The sequence below is a fragment of the Teleopsis dalmanni genome, chromosome 1 (assembly GCF_002237135.1).
Source record: "Teleopsis dalmanni isolate 2A chromosome 1, ASM223713v2, whole genome shotgun sequence".
Taxonomy (NCBI): domain Eukaryota; kingdom Metazoa; phylum Arthropoda; class Insecta; order Diptera; family Diopsidae; genus Teleopsis; species Teleopsis dalmanni.
In genome coordinates, this window is record NC_051846.1 from 87,358,998 (window position 1) to 87,381,958 (window position 22,961).

Genomic DNA, 22,961 nt, shown 5'->3' on the forward strand with positions numbered 1-22,961 from the left:
TTATTGTTTCATATATTATTTTTATAATAAGCAGTTGTTCTTTTGTGATATGCTTACAAATGAAAAGGTCTATTGTTGTTGTTTCATACAATATTTTTAAAAGAAGCAGTTGTTCTTTTGTGATATGCTTACAAAAGAAAACGCCTATTAATATTGATATGGATAAACATATCTTTCTTAGCAGTATGCATTTATTTTTTTATGTTTTTATGTACTTTAAAATTCATAAATTTCACAATCGCCAAACTGACCTACCTTTAACAAATGTTATTTCAAGTGAATACTTTTTTACTTTTGAAAAAGAGTGTGAAAAGTGAAATTTGGTGCAACCAAAAAATATAGATGGAGAATTTTGCAAACATATCCGTAGTAGTTACCAAAAAGTAAACATAACTCAGTTTCTATACCAAAAATTAAAAATATACGTCTAAATATTTGCTGTTAAAATTGCAAAATAGACAGTATTTTAAAAGTTTTTATAAGGGTACATATATATTTTCTGTTAAAATTTTTTAATAAGGGTCTGAATACACCTGACTACAGACAAAAGCTTATGCGTATAATGCATTTATAGGCTAACTTTACAGCCACCTCTATCAACAGGTTTTTCACTACCAATCATACAAAAATATATGCAAACTAAAAAATCGCATCATTCATAACATACATTGATACCGAATGCGCCTACCCCTACCCTACTCTATCAGTAGATTTTTAGTACTAAATTTCAAAAATGAGCCTGCGAAAATCAATATAATTTATCATTCACTTAAGTGCTGCTATATAAAAAAGTAAATTGGTAGCAGCTTCGGTCCTTGTTATTAATTTCGCATGAAAATAGTATTTAATGATATTATTTTAAAATTAATTTAGAAATAATATTTTACACGCTTAAAAAATTTTGAAGAAAATATAACTAATTAAAAAAAACATTCAAAACTGCTTTTTTTTTTCATTTCACAAAAAAAAAATAGCTTACCGAACATAATATATTAAATACTGTAAAATTCATATTAAAAAAGCAATAAAAATTAAGAATTTATTGATTTAAATATTTGTGTTTTAATTTATATATCATATTTTCTTTGCTGTGATATATATTATGTTTACGTGATGTCATATTATTAACCAAATAAGATACGCACAAGTATTTTATATATAGTAACAAATTATTATACTGCAACGCCAAAAGAGGGAGTATTTGTATGATGTTTTCGTGGTAAGATCACATATATTTAATTCGTGTGGCAGAATGTTATAAAAAATAAAGGAAAGTTTCCGTTCTTTGAAAGATATTCTTTGATATGCGTGTTCTTGGAGTTTCAGTTGCTATACACTATCCTACCAAGCATGCGTGCCGCATTTTATTTTAGGTCGTGTGCGAGTTAGGCTAAGTTGCGTTCTAAATAAGGGAAATTCTAAGTTGTGCCGATAATATAGTGATGTGTCGATACGTGTTGATAAATGGCTAAATGTGTGCAGTGCAAAAAATACCAAGAAAAGTCCCATTTGGTTTAGCATCCACTTAGCCTAACTCGCACACGTCCTTAGTTTTTATAGTACGCGTTTCAAAAAAAGTTGATAGTGCTCTTGTTTCCTTTCGTTTTTATATTTTTGTATATATACAATTAAGGTCGTGTGCGAGTTAGACTAAGTTGCGTTCTAAATGAGGGAAATTCTAAGTTGTGCCGATAATGTAGTGATGTGTCGATACGTGTTGATAAATGGCTAAATGTGTGCAGTGCAAAAAATCCCAAAAAATCTCCCATCTGGTTTAGCATCAACTTAGCCTAACTCGCACACGTCCTAAAATAATAATCATCATTGTTGTATTTTAAAATTTAAAAAAAATTTATATTTACAGCTTCCATTTATTAAAGGAATTAATGTTCGTAAATTCTTGTATAAATTCTTATTTATATAACACTTCTACATATATATAGGTCGTGTGCGAGTTAGGCTAAGTTGATGCTAAACCAAATGGGAGATTTTTTGGGATTTTTTGCATTTTGCCATTTATCAACACGTATCGACACATCAATACATTATCGACACAACTTAGAATTTCCCTCATTTAGAACGCAACTTAGCCTAACTCGCACACGACCATAGATATATTAAAATCACACATGACAAAAAAGATAAAAAAGATTTTTATAGTCAGTGATTTTTGGAAGTTTTTGTTGATTTTAACAATTTAAATTTAATAGGCGTATATAAATTTTAAATTAATTACAATAATTTCTTTTGATATGTGTATATATTATAAGTGTTCATACGTGAACATATAGATTAGTAACTATATTAAGCAGAGACATTGTTTTTATTTAGTTACAAAAAACATATTATTTAATATACTATATGTTATTTATATAGTAATATTTCAGTATTATATAAAACAAATTAAAATACTTATTAAAAGATATATTTGCGAATGCTATAATGACACATTCATAATGCAAAAATAATATATACATAATGACGTAAGCAAATATCGTTATATAGGCCGTGTGCGAGTTCGAGTAAAAGGATGGTAAATTAAGGGAAATAGTAAATTATGTCGGCATGGAAACGAATCTTAATATTTACCAGAATTTCGAGTAGGGTAAATTAAATAAAAATTGGGTAAATTAGGTGTTACCATTTTGAAAATTTTGTAAGATGTTTAATAAATAAATAAATAAATTTGAAAACTTTTAACCAAAAATAATATATAAGTGCAATATATAAATAAATAATTAAATATTTACATAAGTGCAGTGCAAAAAATCCTTAGGAAATTTCAATTTACTTGAACGCGCACACGACCATAGTGAACGATATAAATGTGCCCTCACTAATTAAAAAATTAAAATGATCCAATTTATACACATTCAACTTGAGCATTTAAATTAAATGCTTTTCGCGCAATTTTTACATGAATACCATGCATAACAGCCCCAATATTTTCTTGACATGTAACAATGGTTTTTTTACAAAAACAATATGCTTATCACAATGGAGTTGCCATTCTTATGATGTAATCTTTGCTTATCACATAAAAAATATTTTTTCCATTCTTGTCAAGTGTTCATTGATTTTCGTAAGCACTGCGAATGGTGTTGCTGTATTGTGAATGGAACATAAGACTAATAGTAGGTGGCTAGTTTCTTGTATTGGAGTTTTAAGTATTGTGTTGTTTGATTGTGCGATTATAGTTAATTTTGCAAATGGGCAGCTTGTATCAGTGCATCTGATACGTATATTTAAGATTGCTATCTTTACTGTGAAAGAGAAAATTAAGGTAAGATTGATACTGTACGGATTCAGCAGTGCATGTTTTTTGAACATGGCCGCCATCTTATTTTCTGAGTTTTTCCGTAATACAGAATGCTACATTGTACTTAACAATTGATTTATAAATGTAATTACTTAATATAACACGCCATCCAATTAAAAATAATGTATACGCGTTCGAGAGAATGATAATGGAATTTAGTGATAGAAAATCATCGCGAAACCAATATTTCACTTCTCATATCAAATATAAACTATATATTCTCAAAATGTATTCGGTTAATATATGTATTTTAATTTAATGCAGACCTCGCGAGTATCGAACGTGTTTTCTAAGACGGCTACACCGTGCAGACCGCGTTTTCACGATTCACCAACGTAGACGCTACATACATTCGTGTATTTAGTTAGCTAAAAATTATCGTTCCATAAAATTTCTTTCTTTAAAATGCCCGGGGCAGGCACATTTAAACTTTTCATTGGCAATCTTGATGAGAAAACTCAAGCTACTGAGTTACGTCCTTTATTTGAGAAGTACGGTACCGTTGTGGAATGCGATGTCGTTAAAAACTATGGTTTTGTACATATGGAAACAGAGCAGCAGGGCCGCGACGCCATCCAAAACCTGAACGGTTTCGTGTTAAATGATAATCCTATAAAAGTAGAAGCGGCTAAAAGTCGACGTGCACCAAACACTCCAACTACTAAAATCTTCGTTGGAAATTTAACCGATAAAACTCGAGCGCCTGAGGTACGTGAACTATTTCAGAAGTACGGGACTGTTGTCGAATGCGATATAGTACGTAACTATGGTTTTGTGCATTTGGATTGCGTCGGTGATGTACAAGAGGCCATAAAAGAATTGAACGGGCGAATGATTGATGGTCAACCGCTTAAAGTCCAGGTATCAACAAGTCGCGTTCGTCCTAAACCCGGGATGGGCGATCCAGAACAATGCTATCGTTGTGGCCGATCAGGACATTGGTCAAAAGAATGTCCGCGACTTTTTAGCGGTGGCGATCGTGGTTTATCGGTTGGTGGTGGTTATCGAGATCGTATGTACGGGCGTGATCCCTACCCACCGCCTCCACCACCCCCATTTTTGCGTGACAGAATTATGGATGGTTTTAGGGTAAATTAACTTGGATATTTAAAACATTTTAGATATATTGCATTTACCGGCTCAACTGAATTTTATGTATATTAAAAATCGGTTAGCTTTCGGATTTTAAATATACAGCTCTATAATATTTTAAGTAGCGATTTTATCAAAAATATTTTATGCAATTTGTAAAATGCTTTTTATTTAAATTTATGAAAAATCTATATTTTTTTACCGTTCAATTGTTATGCATAATTTCTAGTTCAATTCGTCTTAACGATTTAGTAGATGCAATATATTTTTATAAAAATGTTTTATGAAGATATATAAGTTTAGTATATTTCAGGAATATGACTACTATGATCGCAGATTTGATGATACCCGTGACTTATTTGAGAGACGGTATCAAAGCTCTCGAATGCGGGATTTCCCACCCCCACCATTATCGCGGCGAGAGCCAATGCCCCTTCCTCCACCGTTAAGTGGTAGTCTACGAGGTAGTAGCTTATCACGTGGTTATGATTCTATGTTTAGTCGCCGATCGCCACCTCCAAGAAGCAGTAATGGTCTTAGTCGTTATGGGTATAATAGAACAAGAAGCTTTAATAAGTAGTTATTTAATCAATTTATTTATAGATATGAAGATTTCAGTAGAGATTCATTTGATGAAAGATTAATTTCATCAAGGGGAATGCGTGGTCCTTCACCTCCTGGGCGCCGTTATGCACCGTACTGAGATGAACTGTATGATAGTACAGTGCGTTTATGGTTTAATTTGCAACCAATGGAAGAAGAATTTCGGTACGCACGCTTGCATAAAACAATCGTACCACAGTAATACTTGCATTAGGCTATGTTATATCCAATAATCTCAACTTAATGCATGACATCTTATCATAAAATATACGTTTCACTTATAACCAAGATAATATACATTTATTTTACACAAAATTTTGTCCCCAAACACATTAATTTATTAAAAAAAAGAGTACTTGTATGTTTAATTGTATCTTTTTTCGGTTATTTAGCTTTATTACATATTCATGAAAAATATGTTTCTGTCTTTTTTTTTTTCTTATTTACTATCTTTCTTTCATTTCGCTTAGTATTGAAATTATGTTCACAATATATAATAACAATAAAATAAAGCTACATCAAATAATTGAAGTTTGTTTTTATTAAAAATTAAATAGTCGCAAGTATTCTTAATCAATGCCTAAACAGCACCGTTTTCTACAAATATAGATTGTACTGTCTTAATATTATGATTAAAAAAAATACGACTTATTAAAAATATATTCTTTATAATACATATATTAATAAAAATTTTAGTAAACAGTAAATGATTTAAAGTTTCTACATGTGATTTGCTACTAAGTAGTAAAAATGTAAAAATTCAACAAAGAAATAGCTTTAGTTATTGATATACAAGAAAATGTTCAGTTTTTGTAATTTTTTGAGCAAACATTTTTCCAGCCTCAGTTGGCGCACTAAATGCGATTTTGTCAATAGGAATTTGTTCACTAGGTAAAGTATTCAGTTGAACAGCTTGAATTAGCTTAGAAGCGATGCGCATTCGTCTATGTAATGGTGAGATCCATAGGCGAGAAATTCCACACCTAAATTGTTTAATATAATATTTAGGATATAAGCAGGAATAAAGAAATGTGACTTACTTTGATTCATATTTTTCTTCAGTACAACAATCTATGCCTTTAACGGACATGTATTTGTTGGCGAAAGAAAGCGGCTCAACCAAACATAACCCAACTATTTGGCTTTTACGCACAGCACAGTAGCACTAAAAGTTCCGTAGGTCACAATTTTTATATTAATTACTTAGTCTTAAAAAATACTTACAACAAATATTCCTGGAAATATATACGATGAAAACCCAAGTTCCTTATCCACTATCTTTAATATTTCTGTCAAACGTTCTTTTCGCTTAGTATGCGAGTTATTAGTTAAACGAATTATGCGACCATCGTTTCCCCACTCTGGATAGATTGCAACAATATCTTCATCAATCCATCCCTTATAACGTAGAATATTCAACGAAGAGTGGAATTCGCGATGGAGTTTTTCTTCTTCAGGTTCGTGTACATTATATAAAAGTCCACATTGCTTGCACTGCTGTGGACCAAATTGTTTTTGACCTGCGTCAATTTGATACTGGTCTCTACCTTGACCCATCCAATTACGATAAATTGCACGTGAAGATGTTTGCTTAAGAGGTTGATAACAGCCCGATAAAAACATTGGATAAGATTGTTTTTGCGTTTCCTCCTGAAGTTCTAAAGAGTCAGATTGTAATGCAGGCGGCGATGCCTCTGAATAAACATGGAGGATTCTATTTTCAGTACTGCATATGTTGTTTTCAATTGTAGGTGGCAGATTCGAACCAGCACTACTTTTAGGCATATTTAATTTACTGGTTTCGGTGTGAAATAAAATCTCTGCAGCTTCTGTTTTACGTTTTTCATAATTAGCAATAAAAATATCAAAATTTTCTTCTGTGCATATCTCATGTTCAATTAGATATTCTAAAAATCTATTTTGTTGCGCTATCACCATTGGATCAGAAGTATTATAAGGAATACGTTCTCGAAATTCTTTATGACCTTTGACGATAAATTGATCTAATATATGTGAAGCTTCCTCTTTATGATTTTCTGGATCAGCAATGAATATTCTAAAATTTTCTTCGGTGCATATGTTAAAGCTGATTAAAAAGTTTAATAATAATCGTTGCTGTTCTTCTACAGCTGGATCTGTTGTCTTATATGGTATACGACTATGAAAGCTTTCGCAAAATTCGCTTTTGTCAACTATAGCTAGATCAATCAGATCGTTGTGCGTAGATTTTTTAGTAGCAATTTTATTTATTTTTAATGAATCAGCTTCATATATTGATTGTTCTGTTTCTTCAAGAACTGTGTCATCCAAAGCTTTAAGGATTTTATCTACAGTTGCCTGTTCGTCTGAAAATTTATTAGCTAAAAAATATAAATAAAAAACAGCTATAATTTTCGTCTTAAATAAATGTTATTCAATTATCATAAAATAAACTAAGTATTTACTTATAATTTTGGGTTTTCTTTTTATTTTCATATTTTCCTCAAGTATGCGTAGTTTCCCATTGCAAACTGTAGCCTTTATGTGGTCAGTTATTTGAACTTCCTTTTTAGTATTTGTCGTACGTCCTGTTTTGAAAAACTTCCGCTTTGTCAACTGCGCTGGGGTTTCTATGCAGTCATATTCACTTTCAGATGGTTCGTATTTAGGAAATGTTATTATAGGTATAATTTCTTCATTTACATCCTGGACAATATTTTCAGTATCTAATTCAGATTCATTCACGTCGATCTCTGTATCAGAAAAACCAGTTTCAGTTAAATCAAAGGAATCATTTTTTTGTTTTGATACTATTATATCAAGTGTATTATTATTGGAATCGTCTGCAGAGCTCAGAACACTTAGTGGACGTGCCATTTCGATAGGATTCGCGCTATTTCGAAATATGCTATGCACTTTTTCAATTTGATCTCTTATGATACGTTTGGATGTGATAAGATTTCGTAATTTTTCATTTCGCATATTACTTAAAAGAAGATCAACATTAACATTTGATTTCGTATGAGAATTTAAACTTAGCGATCTGGATGGGCGACGAATCTTATGGTGAACTCCTTTATTAATAGAATGAAATGATCTTCTTTCATTGCGTGCGCGTGCTGTTGTATTACCATGTAATGAATTTTCAACATGTAATATTTTTGAGCTTATCGATTTCGGGTGTAATTTAGAAGAATAAAAAGATTTCGTTGAAATTGAAATTTTCTTACCAACGGAGTCTAATTTAGGTGTCATACTTTTCTGACCAGACACATTAGCTGTAATGTCATCGCTGTATTTTCCATTTTTTGTCGTATCAATGGATTCAGTTTTATTACTTGAGGATGTATTGTCGTAATTGAACACAGTTGAAGATAATGATGCCTCCAGCTCATTATCTTTCACTTGATATAAAATATTTTCCTTTCCACCATGGTCATTGTTAGACAGTTGAACGGGTGTAATTGGGCTAACTGGACTGGTATTGTGATTTAGTCGACTACTGCGCCTTGGCAATGGAATCTTCATATCGTTTTTGTCATTTTCGTTTGTATTGGCAATATCCTCAAAATAACTGGTTGAATTAAAATTGTTTGTAGGTAATATAGTGTAAATTTTATTTTTGATTATTGACATGTTATTCCAGACAGTGCTTTTTGCCTCACTTGGTAATGGCTTTATCTCCGATAAAGAATTATATCCTTCGTCGCCTAAATTTGAAGCACATATGGGAAATATATCTTTCTTGACATTAGAAGAACAAGGTATCGCGTTCCTATTATTATGAATATTCTTTGCAGTTTTTAGTGTTTTCATATCCATTAAAATTTCTTTTTTAACCAGGTGTATTCATAATAACCCACTAAACTTCAACGCGCCAAAATGTAAACACGCAATGACTTTATTTGACATGTCAAAACAGCACGTAAAAAATACGTGCTTAGATTAAATAGAAATAAATTAAAGCTGCCATATTTCTCACAACTTTACGATATCTATCAAAGAAGATAAAGAAAAGAAACTGAGAGTTACTCAAAAAATTGTGTAATAAATTATCTCGATTATTCAAAAACTATTCTTTGTTCGAAGTCAAAAAGCCTAATAGGGCTTAATAATATTCCCCACCTAGTCTTCGTATATTGCTTTAAATATAAAAATCATAACACATTCTGAGTAAATTCGTTGTTTGTTTTTTTTGACAAAGTTTTTGACAATAAAATCTGTTATGAGAAAACGATAAAACGAGAAAACACCCCAAAGTTGTTATAAGGATCAATTTAATAACACAAACAATAGTATATAATTTTTTATATATAAAACAAGGAAATAACGAATATTTAAATAAAATATTAAGTTACCTGAATCAGAAGTATTTTATATATAACACAAGGAAAACACGAAGGATTGTTTTGTAGAGAAATATTAAAAAAACAATATATATCCTTAAACATCCTTAAAAATCTAGACTCAATTCCATATTAATGACTCCAAGGATAACTATTACTTTCCTCCCAACAGATATCATTTGATTGAATAACATAAAATATGGCTTTTTTAAATTCTTTTATATAATTTTAACCCCTTATGAATTTATTATATCTAAATTTTATCATTACTATTTTTTTATTATATTATATTGAAGGTGTTTTGAGCCAGTGCAGTTCAGCACTTTTACTCTTTTATAACTCGAGGTATTTTCAAAACTCCTCTTTACACCTTGACTAGATTATGTTTATCACTTAATCAGACCAAGCAAAAATTGATCTCAGATCTGCATACCTTCCCGTGGAGCCTGTCACCATTTTGAGATTTGATAGCGCTGTATTGGTAAGTCAGTCAGTTTTCGCAAATAGTTTCAGGGCTCTATCCTTTATGTATTTTTTGATGGAATCAATCTTGAGGTCCCTGAGGATCTCATTCGTCCTACTGTACAATAGAACTTTGAAAAATCTTCTTAGAGCCTGGCTTTATGCAATTTCTAGCTGGTGAATAGTAGTGTTTGAAGCTTTGCTTAACGCTACACAACCATATAGGAGTGACGGACGAATTATTTGGTTATATATCAGTTTCCTGTTCTTAGCATTGAGATTTTCATTACTGAATAGCGGTTGGAGGTAATGAACAATTTAACATGTTTAAGCCATGTGAATCGTTTGTCCAACGTGATACCGAGATATTTAACGCTATCCTCCCAGTTTATCACCATATCACCCACTCTCACTCACGACGGATACTGTCTCCACTTACGCGTTATAAACAGAGTCTTAGTTTTTTCATTATTGATTTTTATTTTCCATATATGGAAATACTAAAGAAAGAATATGCTCTTGAAGTGTGATGGTTATGTTGAGAGCACATTTATCTGAGTATAGCATACACGCGTCGTCAGCATATAACGCCAGAGTCAAGGGACCTAACATTGGAATATCAAATGTATAAATGTTGTAGAGAGTGGAGGAAAGTGGCGATCCGTGAGGAACCCCTGCTTTTATAGATCGGACTGACGAGAGAGCTCAGTTGATTTTAGTGCGAAAGGACCTTCCACGTAGGAAACTGCCGATGATGTTAGTTAGTCTGCCTGGAACACCTAGATAAGACATTTTTACTATCAGACCATCATTCCAGACATTGTCAAAAGCTTTAGAAATATCAAAAATGATCATTCCAGTCGACTTTCTTCTATTAAGGGCTGTTTGGATCATTTGGGTCGTTCTAGCCAGTTAAAGCTCCGTGGACAGGTCATTCCTAAAGCCAAATTGTTAGCAGGCTTATGGGGCGCCAGTTCTGCGGGAATTGTGGATTCTTATTCGGTTTGGGGAAGATAATGACTGGCCAGCTTCCAGAACTCAGGAAATTTGCCTAGCTTGAGCATGCAATTAATTATGTTAGTGATAAGCTGGATTGCATTCTCCAGCAGGTTACGTAGGCATCTGTTGTTAATTATATCATGACCAGCTGCCGATCTTATCTTTAATCTTGCTATAATTTGGGTGATTTCTTCGACAGTGTATGGTGCTATCATTTGGCTCCTGATCCAGAATATTATTTGCCTCCTCGAAGATGCGTTGTTCTTTCTCTGAGTCATATTCTAAGTCTTCATTGGGCTGGAATTGAAGTTCAAGGGTGTCCGCGAAGGCCTCGGCTTTTTCTAGATCTGTGTATTATATTTACATCTATTTCCTTTAGTTATACAATTCGTTGAATATTTTTGTCTTAATTAATAAATTTATTGTGACGACTCAGGAATAGGCTGATGTTAGTCCAAGGAAACCACAACGACAATGAACCCGTTTCGTAATTAATGTAATCAATTACAAATGTCGTAATATATTTTTTACGATTTTAGAACAATTGGAAAAGAAATGACAAAATCTATTCAAATAAACATTGAAATTTTGAAAATGCCGAAATGTGTGAAATTCTTATTAAATTTGTTTAAAAATTTTGTACATAATTATAACTAACATTTTTTAAATTTTTGTTATAAAACTATTTATTAAATTTATATTATAGTTTTTTTCTACAAAGTTGTTATTAAATGCTTTATTTACAGAAAGTTATCAAATACATAAAATAAAATTTTAGAATGAGAAGCGTACATCGAGACAATCCAGAGAGCTTTAGCGTCGTACTCGATGACCATAACTACATTGTAGTTGTCACTAAATCTAGAAAGTAAACAAGCATTAATGTTGTTTCTTATTAGAATACAGAATCTGGAATTACCATGCGATACCTCTTTAATTTCGGTCTATAAACCCTGTTATTAATAACTAAAGGCTCTAGGGACAGACGTATCTGTATTATTAACGTGACTTCCTGCCATGTAGGCTTAACATCATGGTGTTCTTTACACATGCATTGCGCCGATGAACGCCCCATTGAAATTACCGTTTAATTCCGCCGGTTACCTATGAAGAAATTTGTGTTAGTCATATCTTCTGTCTTGGTTTGATGCGAAGCCTATCAAAAACCTCTGCTACAATTTGGACTGTAGCACCCGGTGGTGAATACGCAACTCCACGCCGAATGTAAACCAAAACTGAACATTCTTCCCGCGTAAGTTTGGGTATTAGCCATCAGCCACTACGAATACAATCTCAACTGGTCAGTCTAGCTGAAGCTGTGGCCAACTCTTACGCCTCTTACGACATTCATACTTTACCGCAGGAAAATTCTAACCCCTTCACCGCAGGAGGGAGGTTCTTGGGGCATGAAAGTTCAAAATTTACGTTTTCCCCTGCCGTCTAAGCTTAACATCACCTTTGGAAATCCGAGGAATTCCACCGGTACCAGTTGAAGTTATGTGTTTGGGCTTATTTATAAAACCATTAGTCAGATTTAAATAATGTGAAATAACCAATCCAAACTTATTTCTTGCAGACGCTATTCAAATCATAAAATTCATTATATCTCTAAAATGTATCATACCATCCACACTGTGCTTGTACGTTTTTATAGATAATAAAACTTGCACTAAAGATATATATGAGTGTGGAAGGAACCGTGATTTTGAATCCTTAAGTATGGTATAACAACGAAGTCATACCTACCTGTAGCCATGATAATTACCTAACATAAAGATTTTTTTACTTATATGTGGAAGGATATCAACAGTAATGAGATGACAAATGGTAAACTGTTGAATGGTATATATTATCGATTTCCGTCTAGCTGCAGAAAGGACTGCAATGTAAACAAATTGATGTCAGAAGTACGACTGGGTCAACTTATGGAAGGGCGGATATTAACAACCTAAATTTAGTTGAACTGCTGGGAATGATCTTTGATGTTAAAATAACGACCGAAAAAGTCTTCCACTGTTCAATTATTTAATAGATAGTTGTATTTAAACAGTTTAACAGTTTTTTTTATTTATTTCTAACTAATTTTTTTTGTAAATAATACATAATTTACTTATTAAGTAGTTCAACTGTATAGTTATAAATATTTATAATCTCGCCTTCCTGTTTAAATGAATTTAAGACCAATTTTTTAACACGTATATATATTATATATACATATATGTGTGTGTAATTAAAGAAATTGAAAAATATAGATTTTTTAAAATTCCAGTTTTGTCGTGTATATATATCAGTGACGACGCGTGCCCTATCTGGAAGGGTGTGCGGCAGTTCTAAAACTTTTATGAGATGTTTTATTAATAATAACTATATTACATTAGGCAACAATATATTCACAATATAACATTTAATAATTCATTAACAAAAAACATATTAAACAAATGAAATTAATAATTAATGTACAAGTTTAATATTATATCAATATGTGGAATAAATACAACTTTTAACATATATCTTGTAACATCAAGCCAACTTTTTTCAAACAAAAGAGTTTCTATTTAGAACTATACATGTTTATGCAGTGATCAAACACAATCGAACATGGTACTTGCAACGTATAAATGTGCGGCCAGCTACTCCGCACACCAAGCGTTTATTATTCGCTGGAGTAACGGCTAAAAGGGAAGAGACGAAATTTGAAAGAAATGTATGGTGATGTGAGCTGCAAACTGTAGCCGCACATCTAATGTCGGCAAGTCAACATGTTGAATTGTTATTGCACACGCACATTATTTTGTTCATTCTACTTTTGTGCACACTTATGACAGAAATTAATGAATGCAATTGCGTAAAGGGGAAAGACGAAATATAATAGAAATATTTTGCGATGTGAGCTGCAAACTTATGAGCACAACTAACGACTTTAGTAGCTAAGAGAAGCAAATTAAATGAGCTTCGTAAATAATTAGATTTAATTGTTTTTGCTAAAACTTTAATTTTTAAAAATATATATATGAAAATGTAATAAACAATATTAATTCTTGATGTAAAGATATTTAATAAATTTATATATATCATATTTGACAGTTTGCAAATTATGTTAGAGTGTGCGCTGTACACCTTCGCACCTTAGAGCAGTCGTCACTGATATATATGTGCCTAACTGCGCTACTTTAAATAGCAATCCATTTCCATGCTAAGCTGCCATAGTTTGTGCCAAAACATATGTTCTGATAATGACGATACGTAAACTAATCTAGCGCGAGGCATTGGCATATTATTCGAATTCTTTAAAAACCAAAGCTGATCGATTATTCGATTAATCGGATATCGGATGTATTCAAATTGAAAAAAATTGAGTTTTTTGTGACTTCGAAGCGTTCGAATATTTGGATTTCCAATTATTATTCTCTAACAATAGGAATGTACATAAAGAAAGATAATACATTAGCACTAATGCAATACAAATCCAAAAGGCTTAAAAAAATGTATGTGTATACATATATATATACAGTGGGGAAGCTTAAAAACGATTTAAAAGTCGAAAACCTATTTAAGCGATAGAATACTAGCTCTTGGCTTTTTAAAAAAGACTGTTAAGCTAAGACTGTTAAGCTTAGATAACTATTCCCAAGACATCGCACCAGACCTACGAGATATAACTTAAATGTAATTTTTACATCACTCCGTTCCGGATCTGAAGTTTTTAGAAAAATTACGATCTACTCAGATGATTTATTACTTGCCATAAAATTAAAAGCGCTAACTTATTTGCTATCACAGTAGTGACAAGTGCTTGGGTATATGTACGGATAATAAATACCACCAATGAAAATATTTTCATACCAAACATTAAGAGCACTGTTAAGAACTTGAATGATAACAATATAATATCAATTCTAATAATGAAAGCTATGAATATTGAGAACAAACCCCCCACTTGTAAAAACAGTGTTAGAAAAGCTTTATAGAAAATAAGTTGACATGTTTGTTCTTGAAACCGATACTACATATTTCTGTCAATAATTTTTACAAACAAAAATTATGTTTAAAAATTAAAGAGCAACATATGTGAAAAGTTGCAGAATAACATATACTCACAAGAATGAAATAAGCAAGTAAAAATGAAAGGCAAGTAAAAAAATTAATTAACTACGATATTATGACATTATATCATATGACGATATATGGTAACAAATGACAAAAGATGGCAACCAGTTGCAGATTAAAAGAGAATCAACAAAAAGTTAATTATACATAAATTTTTTTGCCAAGAAAAAATTATATTCTTGACCAATTAGGCAGAGCAAAATATTTCCTCGTCGCAATTTCACATCGGGTTTTTAACACAACGCAATGAAAATTCTCGGGACATCATTTCTCTCTATAGTAGAGATTAATTCCGTGTGAAACTCGTATATGGATAGCTGGATTAAACATTTTTCTTAATTTAAACCAACGAATGATGAAAGTAGCATTTTCAGGTTTAACTCCAGAGTAAACATTTCTGTGCATAAATTACTTAGTGTTTCTTGATTGTTCAGAAAAGCAGATGTTAAATAACCTCAGTGATGTGTTTAACATTTGTCGAAAACATAATTCAAAACTTCACCTAGATAACTACTGATTTTTCAACCGGTCACGACATGCCTGAGGCATATATGTGCAAATAAAATCATTTTGACAGAAAATAGTAAATTCCAAACTGTCACAGATTATCCGACTTTGTTAAGCTTTATACGCTTCATAAGCTTCAATTTACAACGGGTTGTAATTTAGCCGCTGTCTTTTCAATTGATCCTTCGACTACTAAAACAGCAGTATTATCAGCAAACGAAACGGTGACATTAATTTAAGACCAGCAAGTTGGACGTATAGAGCAGGTACAGAAGTGGATCAAGAATACTACATTGTGGTACACCAACACTGATATTTCTAAAGCTAGAATAAGCGAGTACAACAAAAGTATTGAATACGGTAATGAATATGTCGTTACGGCATTATGCGATTTAACAAAATATTTAATCGCAATAGCCGTTCTAAGCAAAAATATAATGGTGGAAAAATGAAAATTATGTGTCTATGAAAAAAACACTGATATGAGCACTGAATATAAAAACATAATTTTTAGAAACTTCTGGAACGAAACCACAGAACGTTGAATTAATATGTGTGAAATTTTATTTCAAGTGAACGAGATAATTGGAATAATTTTTTTTTTATTTTTTTCATTTCATTTTTTATTGACTCCTTCTTAACATAAGAAATTAACAATAAATTTTCAAATCTTAAAATAAATATAAAAAGCCGTAGGTTTTCATGGGGTGGGTTATTTATAATCTTTTAAAAATTGATAATAATAGCAATAGCAATAAAATTTATCAATAAATTTATCAATTTAGCAATAATTTAGTTGCCAAAATATATTTTTTAAATAATAATAATAATAAATTCAATCAAAATCAGCAGGTCAGTAGTTGTTTCTTTTTTAAACGTGAAGTTCTAAGTGTTGGAACCAACTGTCTGGCTTGTGGGTTGGGCTGTACGATAAGCTTCGTAAGATATTTGCCTATGTATGCTCGGGCAACATCCTTTACTAGTGGGATGTTTAAATCCTTATGGATATTAGAGTTTTTTACGTACCATGGGGCTCCTGTTATTTTACGTGTGTTGATGTTTTGCACTCTTTGAATCTTTTCAATATTTGTAGAGCAAGCATAAATTAATAAATAAATTAATTCCATAAGTCCATATAGGTTTAATGATACAGTTGTATAGTAAAACTTTGTTTTCAAGACTTAGTTTACTATTTGGGTTCATAAGCCAATAGAGCTGATTAAACTTTAATCGTTTGTGTTTTCTTACTATCTATATGTTTGCTCCAAGTCAACCTTCTATCAAGATGAATGCCAAGATACTTTACGTCGTTTGCTTGCGGAATTGGAGTGTTGTTCAGTGTAACCTGTGGACAAGTCTCTTTTCTTAGTGCAAACGTTATTTGAACACTTTTTGATTCATTTACTTTTATTTTCCATTTGGCCAACCACTTCTCAACAAGACACAGATAAAGTGACAAATTCTGAGAGGCCATTTTGGGGTTTCTATGTACACTAAGGATTGCAGTATCATCTGCAAAAGTTGAAATATTATAGTGAGAAAAGAGAGAAAGATCGGCTGTGTATAGTAAATATAAAAACGGCCCAAAAACACTGCCATTATTTTAACTTCTCTTGAAGTAAAAGAGTTATGTTTCCAACGAAATTTTCTAGAAGTTAAGTATGAAATAAATAACCGATGCATGTTTTCAGGTAGTTTTAATTTAATTTTCGCAAGTAAGCCTTAATGCCAAACCTTGTCGGAATAAATGACAAGGAATAAATGACTTAAATATTACATACAGCCGAAATTTTTTCTTTCAGAGTAGCAACAAAATTCTCGCAACTTACGAAAGCAAACATGTGAAGCAACAACAATGCTCTTAATATCTTCAGAGTTAGGTTTTACTCGCAAAAAATTTTGGGTCTTAAGTTTCAAAAATCATTATATTGTCAATGTTCATTGGAAATATGTTGCAAAATTCCAATCAGAAATAATAACAAATTGAAATATTTTAAAATAATAAGATAAAAATGCTTACCATTGCTCTTACATTATTCATTTTGTTTTCTTCTATTTAAATTAATTAGTTTTTAGTGTTTATAATATTCATATTTCATATTGTACACAACACAACAAAAAACATGTAAACAAAAGCATTTGACATATTTTAAAAGTGATGCCAATTTGTTTCAACCAGACTTAATGTTATTTTTTTGCAACTCTGAAAGAAAAAACTACGGTTATTGTTACAATACAACACCTTCTGTGGCACATAATTTCTGTCCTTTTGAGCTTATATTCGACAAAGTTCCAGCCCTATATAATTTTTTGATCGAATCATACTACAAAAAAATTAAATTTTAACTTCAGACCTTTATGAAACGAGCTCTTTATACTGTAGATAAATATAAGTGTAAGAATTATATGATAGAAATTTTAATAGAATAAGAATAGAATTAGGGAGTTTAGTACATGCAATAATTTAGCTATATGTAAAACTGGAAATATATATAGAATACCGCATAGAGAATTAAATACGATGACAAAAATAATTGCGCAATAACTGACAACACAAAAAAGTGGACCATAGATATAGATAGAATTAATGATTTAATGGTATAATGACATTTTTTATAATATCTTTCCACATTTTAATCGCTATAAGTCAATAACTTCAATTAATTAAATAGTAAGTAAATTTAAAATACATATTAGAATTTAATTTTAATCTATTTAAATCCCATATTATTAATTCATTGTTAAAAGGGGGTATATACCTTCACTTTCCTTCGAATTATCTTTACAAAAAAAAAAGGATAATAAAATTATGAAGTAATAAAAATATATTTTATTCTAAACTATATAATTATCGTAATATAATGACTTTATAATTCTTATCGCAATTATAAACTCATTCTTCTATAAAATATATATATGTTATACACCTACTTATCTAGATGCGTTATTATAAATATCATTCTATACTATGTCATCTTTTGATTACGACGATATGTAGATAAACTAGCACAAGGCATTAATACTGAGGTTGCAGGCCCACTTAGGTATATACATACACAGTACAAAGTTAAATTAAAAACATCAGTTTACATATTTAAGTAAAAATAATATAAGTAAAGAATTAAATAGAGCGTCATGTTATGAACATCAATTAAACTGAGTTTTAATTATTGCGTACAAATGTTTTATTTGTATGTAACTATAATTTAATCCGTTCACTACTTAGTTGTTCTTAGTTTTTTTTTTACTTACATTTGCTACTATCACAGTTCAAATCAAACTCCCCATAACAATATAAAGAATCTTCAACTGCCCTTAAAAATTTCTCAACCCACGCTTATCAGTTATGATAAATAAAATGAAAAGCAGCAGAAATATTTAACAAAATTATTAGCTTAATTAATATTGGTAATTGTCACCAATAATTGTAATTTGTTGAACTCAATGCCGGATGAAAACAAACGTCCTCGAATCCAGACGAACAATACCTCAATCTATGGATAACTGGTGGAACTCAAAATATCTTCTCAGAATAAAAATCACATATTTTTTATTATAAAATATTGAGGTTCTTTCGAAAAGTAGTGAACTACAACAACAAAAAATATTTTTTATATAAAATTTTAATTAATTGAATTCTTGGCTGACAATACAGCTGCTTCGAGTATTGCCAAATACCCATCATCAGTGGTCTTGGAAATAATCAGCGCACCTTAACCAACTGACCCAAAGCCGTACTAGCCTTTATGGTCGCACATTTTTCTGACCTTTTATCAATGTGCTGTGAAAGTTTTAACAAATTTACTTGCTGTGTTTATATTAGAACGAAATCATAAACCAGCTGTAATATGATTGAATTAATTACTTATATTTTTAATTTTAATTGTTAAATTTCAATACTGTTCTGTTTGTAGAGGCACTATTTGTTGCAGGATATATATATTTTTTCTTATGTATAGAAGCTAATCTAGGAACATAATACGCAGAAAGTCATGCTTATGCTACTCCATGACTCGAACGGGCGAGACCAATGTTTTGTGAATATAAGTTGTAATTTAAAATTGTAAAATATTTGAAAAAAGTTGATTTATTTTATGATTTATCTTTAAAATTTAAAATTAAAAATAGTTTGATTTGCAAAATTTACTTATGATACAACCTTAATAATGAATTATTGTGCTTTTTTTTTTGGCAATATCAAAGTCGACATAACACAACAACAAAAAGACGTTCAAATATAAAATCATGAAATTCTAATGCCCGATAAAATCAACAGGGTGAACTAGAATATTTTAGCATAGTATACGAAGGGATCCATCACTGAAAAACGAACCAAAGCAGTTGTTTAAGTACAGGTACTTTGAACCTGGGAGCTCAGCTTTAATGCTTCGCGTTAAACTATCTGAGCGCCATCATCATCAAATGAGTGCTGTCATCATCAAATGAAATCATCACCCTGTTGCATAAACTGTGCAATTGAACATGGAACTTAAATGTTACTTATAGTAGCGCAGCGGACCGGGTCTGAAATACTGCCTAGGGCTAAACTAGGCAAAAACACAACTATTCTTCAAGCACAAATCGGTTTGGTAGCGCACATACCGCTCAGCTGATATATGTTTGGGGTTAATGTTGATTTGCTTTGATAGTTTAATGCGGATTATTGCATTTAAGCAAATATTTCAATTATGGTCTCATTTGATTTCTTTCACTCGGCTTTGTCTCATTCAACTAAAATCATATCGTTTTTACGGATAAGCCCTATTTCCGTTCGTTTAAATTTGACTACTTTCTTAATTTGCTTGGAAGACAATTAAGTCATATTTATAAATTACCATTCGATTACCATTAAATAATTTGGACAGTTTTATTAATATATGTAGAGGTTGTATTTTTGAGATTTTGATCCATTATTTGTAGTTATAAAAAAAATGAACAATCACGCGAACGAGTACATCGAAACAAGGGAGGTTTACGTCCAATATTAAATAGCAACACACCATTTTAAAAGGTCCATAGCAACATTTTCATTCGTTTCTTCTTTTAATTAAAAAAATAAAAATTTATGTATATTTTTAAAAATAAATAATTTTTGGTACTTTATTAATGTTATATATAAAAATTAAAATATCTACATATATTAAGATCGAAAACATCTTTTTTGAATATTTATAATAAACAGAAATATTATTTCGAATTGTAGGTTAACATATATTTACGAACTATTAATACTTTTTGAAATATCACAGTCAATATTATCTGCTCAGCTGCATTCATTTTAAATTATCACAGATTCGATCCAATCAATATATTTGCCAACACGTGTGTAAATACCAGGTAGACCTGGTCTGCCACAACCAATACCTGTTGAAACGACTCCTATTAGAATATTTTCTTTAAATATAAGTGGGCCACCGGAATCAGCCTTTCAAATATATATGTCTTTATTAGTCTTTTATTATAAATTTTATATTAATTCATAAATTTAAAAAATACTACCCAACAAGAATCGATGCCACCATTCTCGAAACCAGCACATAATTGAGTGTCATATATATTATTTGTTTTGCCATTTAGCTGATATGATTTTTCACAATCACTGTTGTTCCATATCTGAACGGATGCTTTTCTCAAGGTGTCTGCACGCTCTCCAATAGATTGATTTTCATTAGTCCAACCCCAACCAGATACTGTTGCAACTTCATTTTCATAATTATTTGAACCTGTTTTAGCATTAAGACAAATTGGTTGTATATATGGAGTAAATTTAATTGGCTTTACAATTTCTAGAAGAGCTATGCGGACAAAAATCGTTAGTACTTGATTTTTTGAAACTTAATTATATGTTACCAATGTCGTTTTTAACTTTTGTGCAAATATATTCGGGATGAGTAATTATTTTCTTAAAATCAATTTGTATCGGGGTTGTCGCATCAGTGGCTATAGTAATGCCATTTGTATATTCAGAAATACTGTGTAAGCCAACCACACCATTAATTTGTGATGGCTTAACGAACTTATTCAAACCGTTGCATAGGCAATGGCCCGCTGTTAATACCCAACTTTCATGTATAATAGTTGCACCGCAAAAATGTCCTCCACGTCTTGTAAGACTCACAATAAAAGGTATTTCATTCTTTACTGCTTGTGAGCCTCCAACAATTCGTGAGTTTCTTTTGTTGCAAACAATTGACGAAACTATAATTTGTGAAAAATAAAATAAGTGCAATGTATTTAAAACGAATTATATTTTAAATACTACAATTTACATACTAGTTGTAAATTGGTTTATATTAAAAAATTTGATATAAATTACAATATCATAAGTAATTTTTTCATTTCAACATTTTACTTTCTATCCTATTGTATATATAATATATGATATATATAATAATATAATAATTCTTATATATATAATAATTCTTTGAAACGGCTATTACTATTGGCTAATAATTATTAGCATTAGATCTCTTTGACCCAATGTTCTATTACGAATTGAAAAACAAATTCCGAAGCATTGTAAGACAGTATTCACTCTTCTACCCTCTTTCAGAAAAGTATTTAAGCTTCACTCCAACATGAAGAAAAATATGAAGAACTTGGATAATTTAAACGTGGTATATCAAATCAACTAAATCAACTGTAAAGGTGACGGGTCTATATTTCAGGAAATAAATATAAACAGGAATGGCTGGAACAGAACATAAACTATTAAAAAGGTTTGGAAACTAAAACAGCACTTTTTTTTTTAATTTATCTCCCAAGAGGATGTTGTTGTATAAGCAAACAGCAACAAAATTGTGCTGTAGGCATAATAGTAAAAAAGCACCAATATTGTGCAATATGTAATAATTATATACAGGGTATATGAACATGGTGTTCAGATATGAGGTACCTGATAACTTTATGACATTACAAATGGAATTTGAATATAATTAATATAAAGCAATTATAAATTTACTTAAATTATAATAAAAGAAATTAATATAATTAGTCGTACTTTTCACGTTTTAAGAACGTTCTAAATATAATAGAAATATATATATTTTTCCTAAAAAATATTTATTAATAACAAAACTTATTCCAAATTCTTATTTAAAATTAAAGATATGAACTTTTTTTTTCTTATTCAATGTTTATTTCTTTTTAATGTCATCATTAAATTTGGCTTTTACTCAACAAAGTGGAAAGCATCCATGATTATAATGGTTCATAAATCAGGCAAAGATCCAACTCTTACCTCTTTTCTTCTAAACTTACTATCATGTCTTTCTAAACTCTTTGAAAGAGCACTGCTTTTATAGCTGAAACTATTTCTTGATGGTCAAAACATAATACCCTCCCACCAGTTTCGCTTCAGGGAAAAATATGGAACTATTAAAGAAGTGAATCGTATAACGCATAAATTGATTTGAAACAAACATTTGACAACGTACGGCATAATGGGCTCATATACAAGGTACGCTGTCTATTACCTACAAACATCCACTCAGTTTTAGAATTGTATCTACAGAACAGATGTTTTAAAGTCAAATGTAAATCATTTA

The 22,961-nt window shown here is 30.8% G+C and overlaps 3 protein-coding genes across 3 annotated transcripts; 1 reads left to right on the forward strand and 2 right to left on the reverse strand.

Annotated features, from left to right (window-relative positions):
* The first annotated feature begins 3,106 nt into the window (after nucleotides 1-3,106).
* On the forward strand, nucleotides 3,107-5,229 carry LOC119669431 (RNA-binding protein lark). Its single transcript, XM_038079322.1, has 4 exons — nucleotides 3,107-3,283; nucleotides 3,584-4,408; nucleotides 4,725-4,960; nucleotides 5,015-5,229. The coding sequence occupies exons 2-4, from the start codon at nucleotides 3,725-3,727 to the stop codon at nucleotides 5,112-5,114; spliced, it is 1,020 nt and encodes a 339-aa protein (XP_037935250.1). The 5' UTR covers nucleotides 3,107-3,283; nucleotides 3,584-3,724; the 3' UTR covers nucleotides 5,115-5,229.
* A 144-nt stretch (nucleotides 5,230-5,373) lies between these two features.
* LOC119669430 (N-acetyltransferase eco-like) lies at nucleotides 5,374-8,931 on the reverse strand. Its single transcript, XM_038079321.1, has 4 exons — nucleotides 7,459-8,931; nucleotides 6,239-7,374; nucleotides 6,055-6,179; nucleotides 5,374-5,997 (listed from the first exon to the last, which is right to left on the reverse strand). The coding sequence occupies exons 1-4, from the start codon at nucleotides 8,813-8,815 to the stop codon at nucleotides 5,796-5,798; spliced, it is 2,820 nt and encodes a 939-aa protein (XP_037935249.1). The 5' UTR covers nucleotides 8,816-8,931; the 3' UTR covers nucleotides 5,374-5,795.
* An 11,761-nt stretch (nucleotides 8,932-20,692) lies between these two features.
* On the reverse strand, nucleotides 20,693-21,628 carry LOC119686483 (transmembrane protease serine 9-like; the record flags this gene model as incomplete). The annotated part of the gene is made up of 3 exons (XM_038101073.1): nucleotides 20,693-20,839; nucleotides 20,914-21,209; nucleotides 21,265-21,628. Coding segments are annotated over 3 exons (807 nt in total), but the record flags the coding sequence as incomplete, so codon positions are not given.
* Between the last annotated feature and the right edge of the window lie 1,333 nt (nucleotides 21,629-22,961).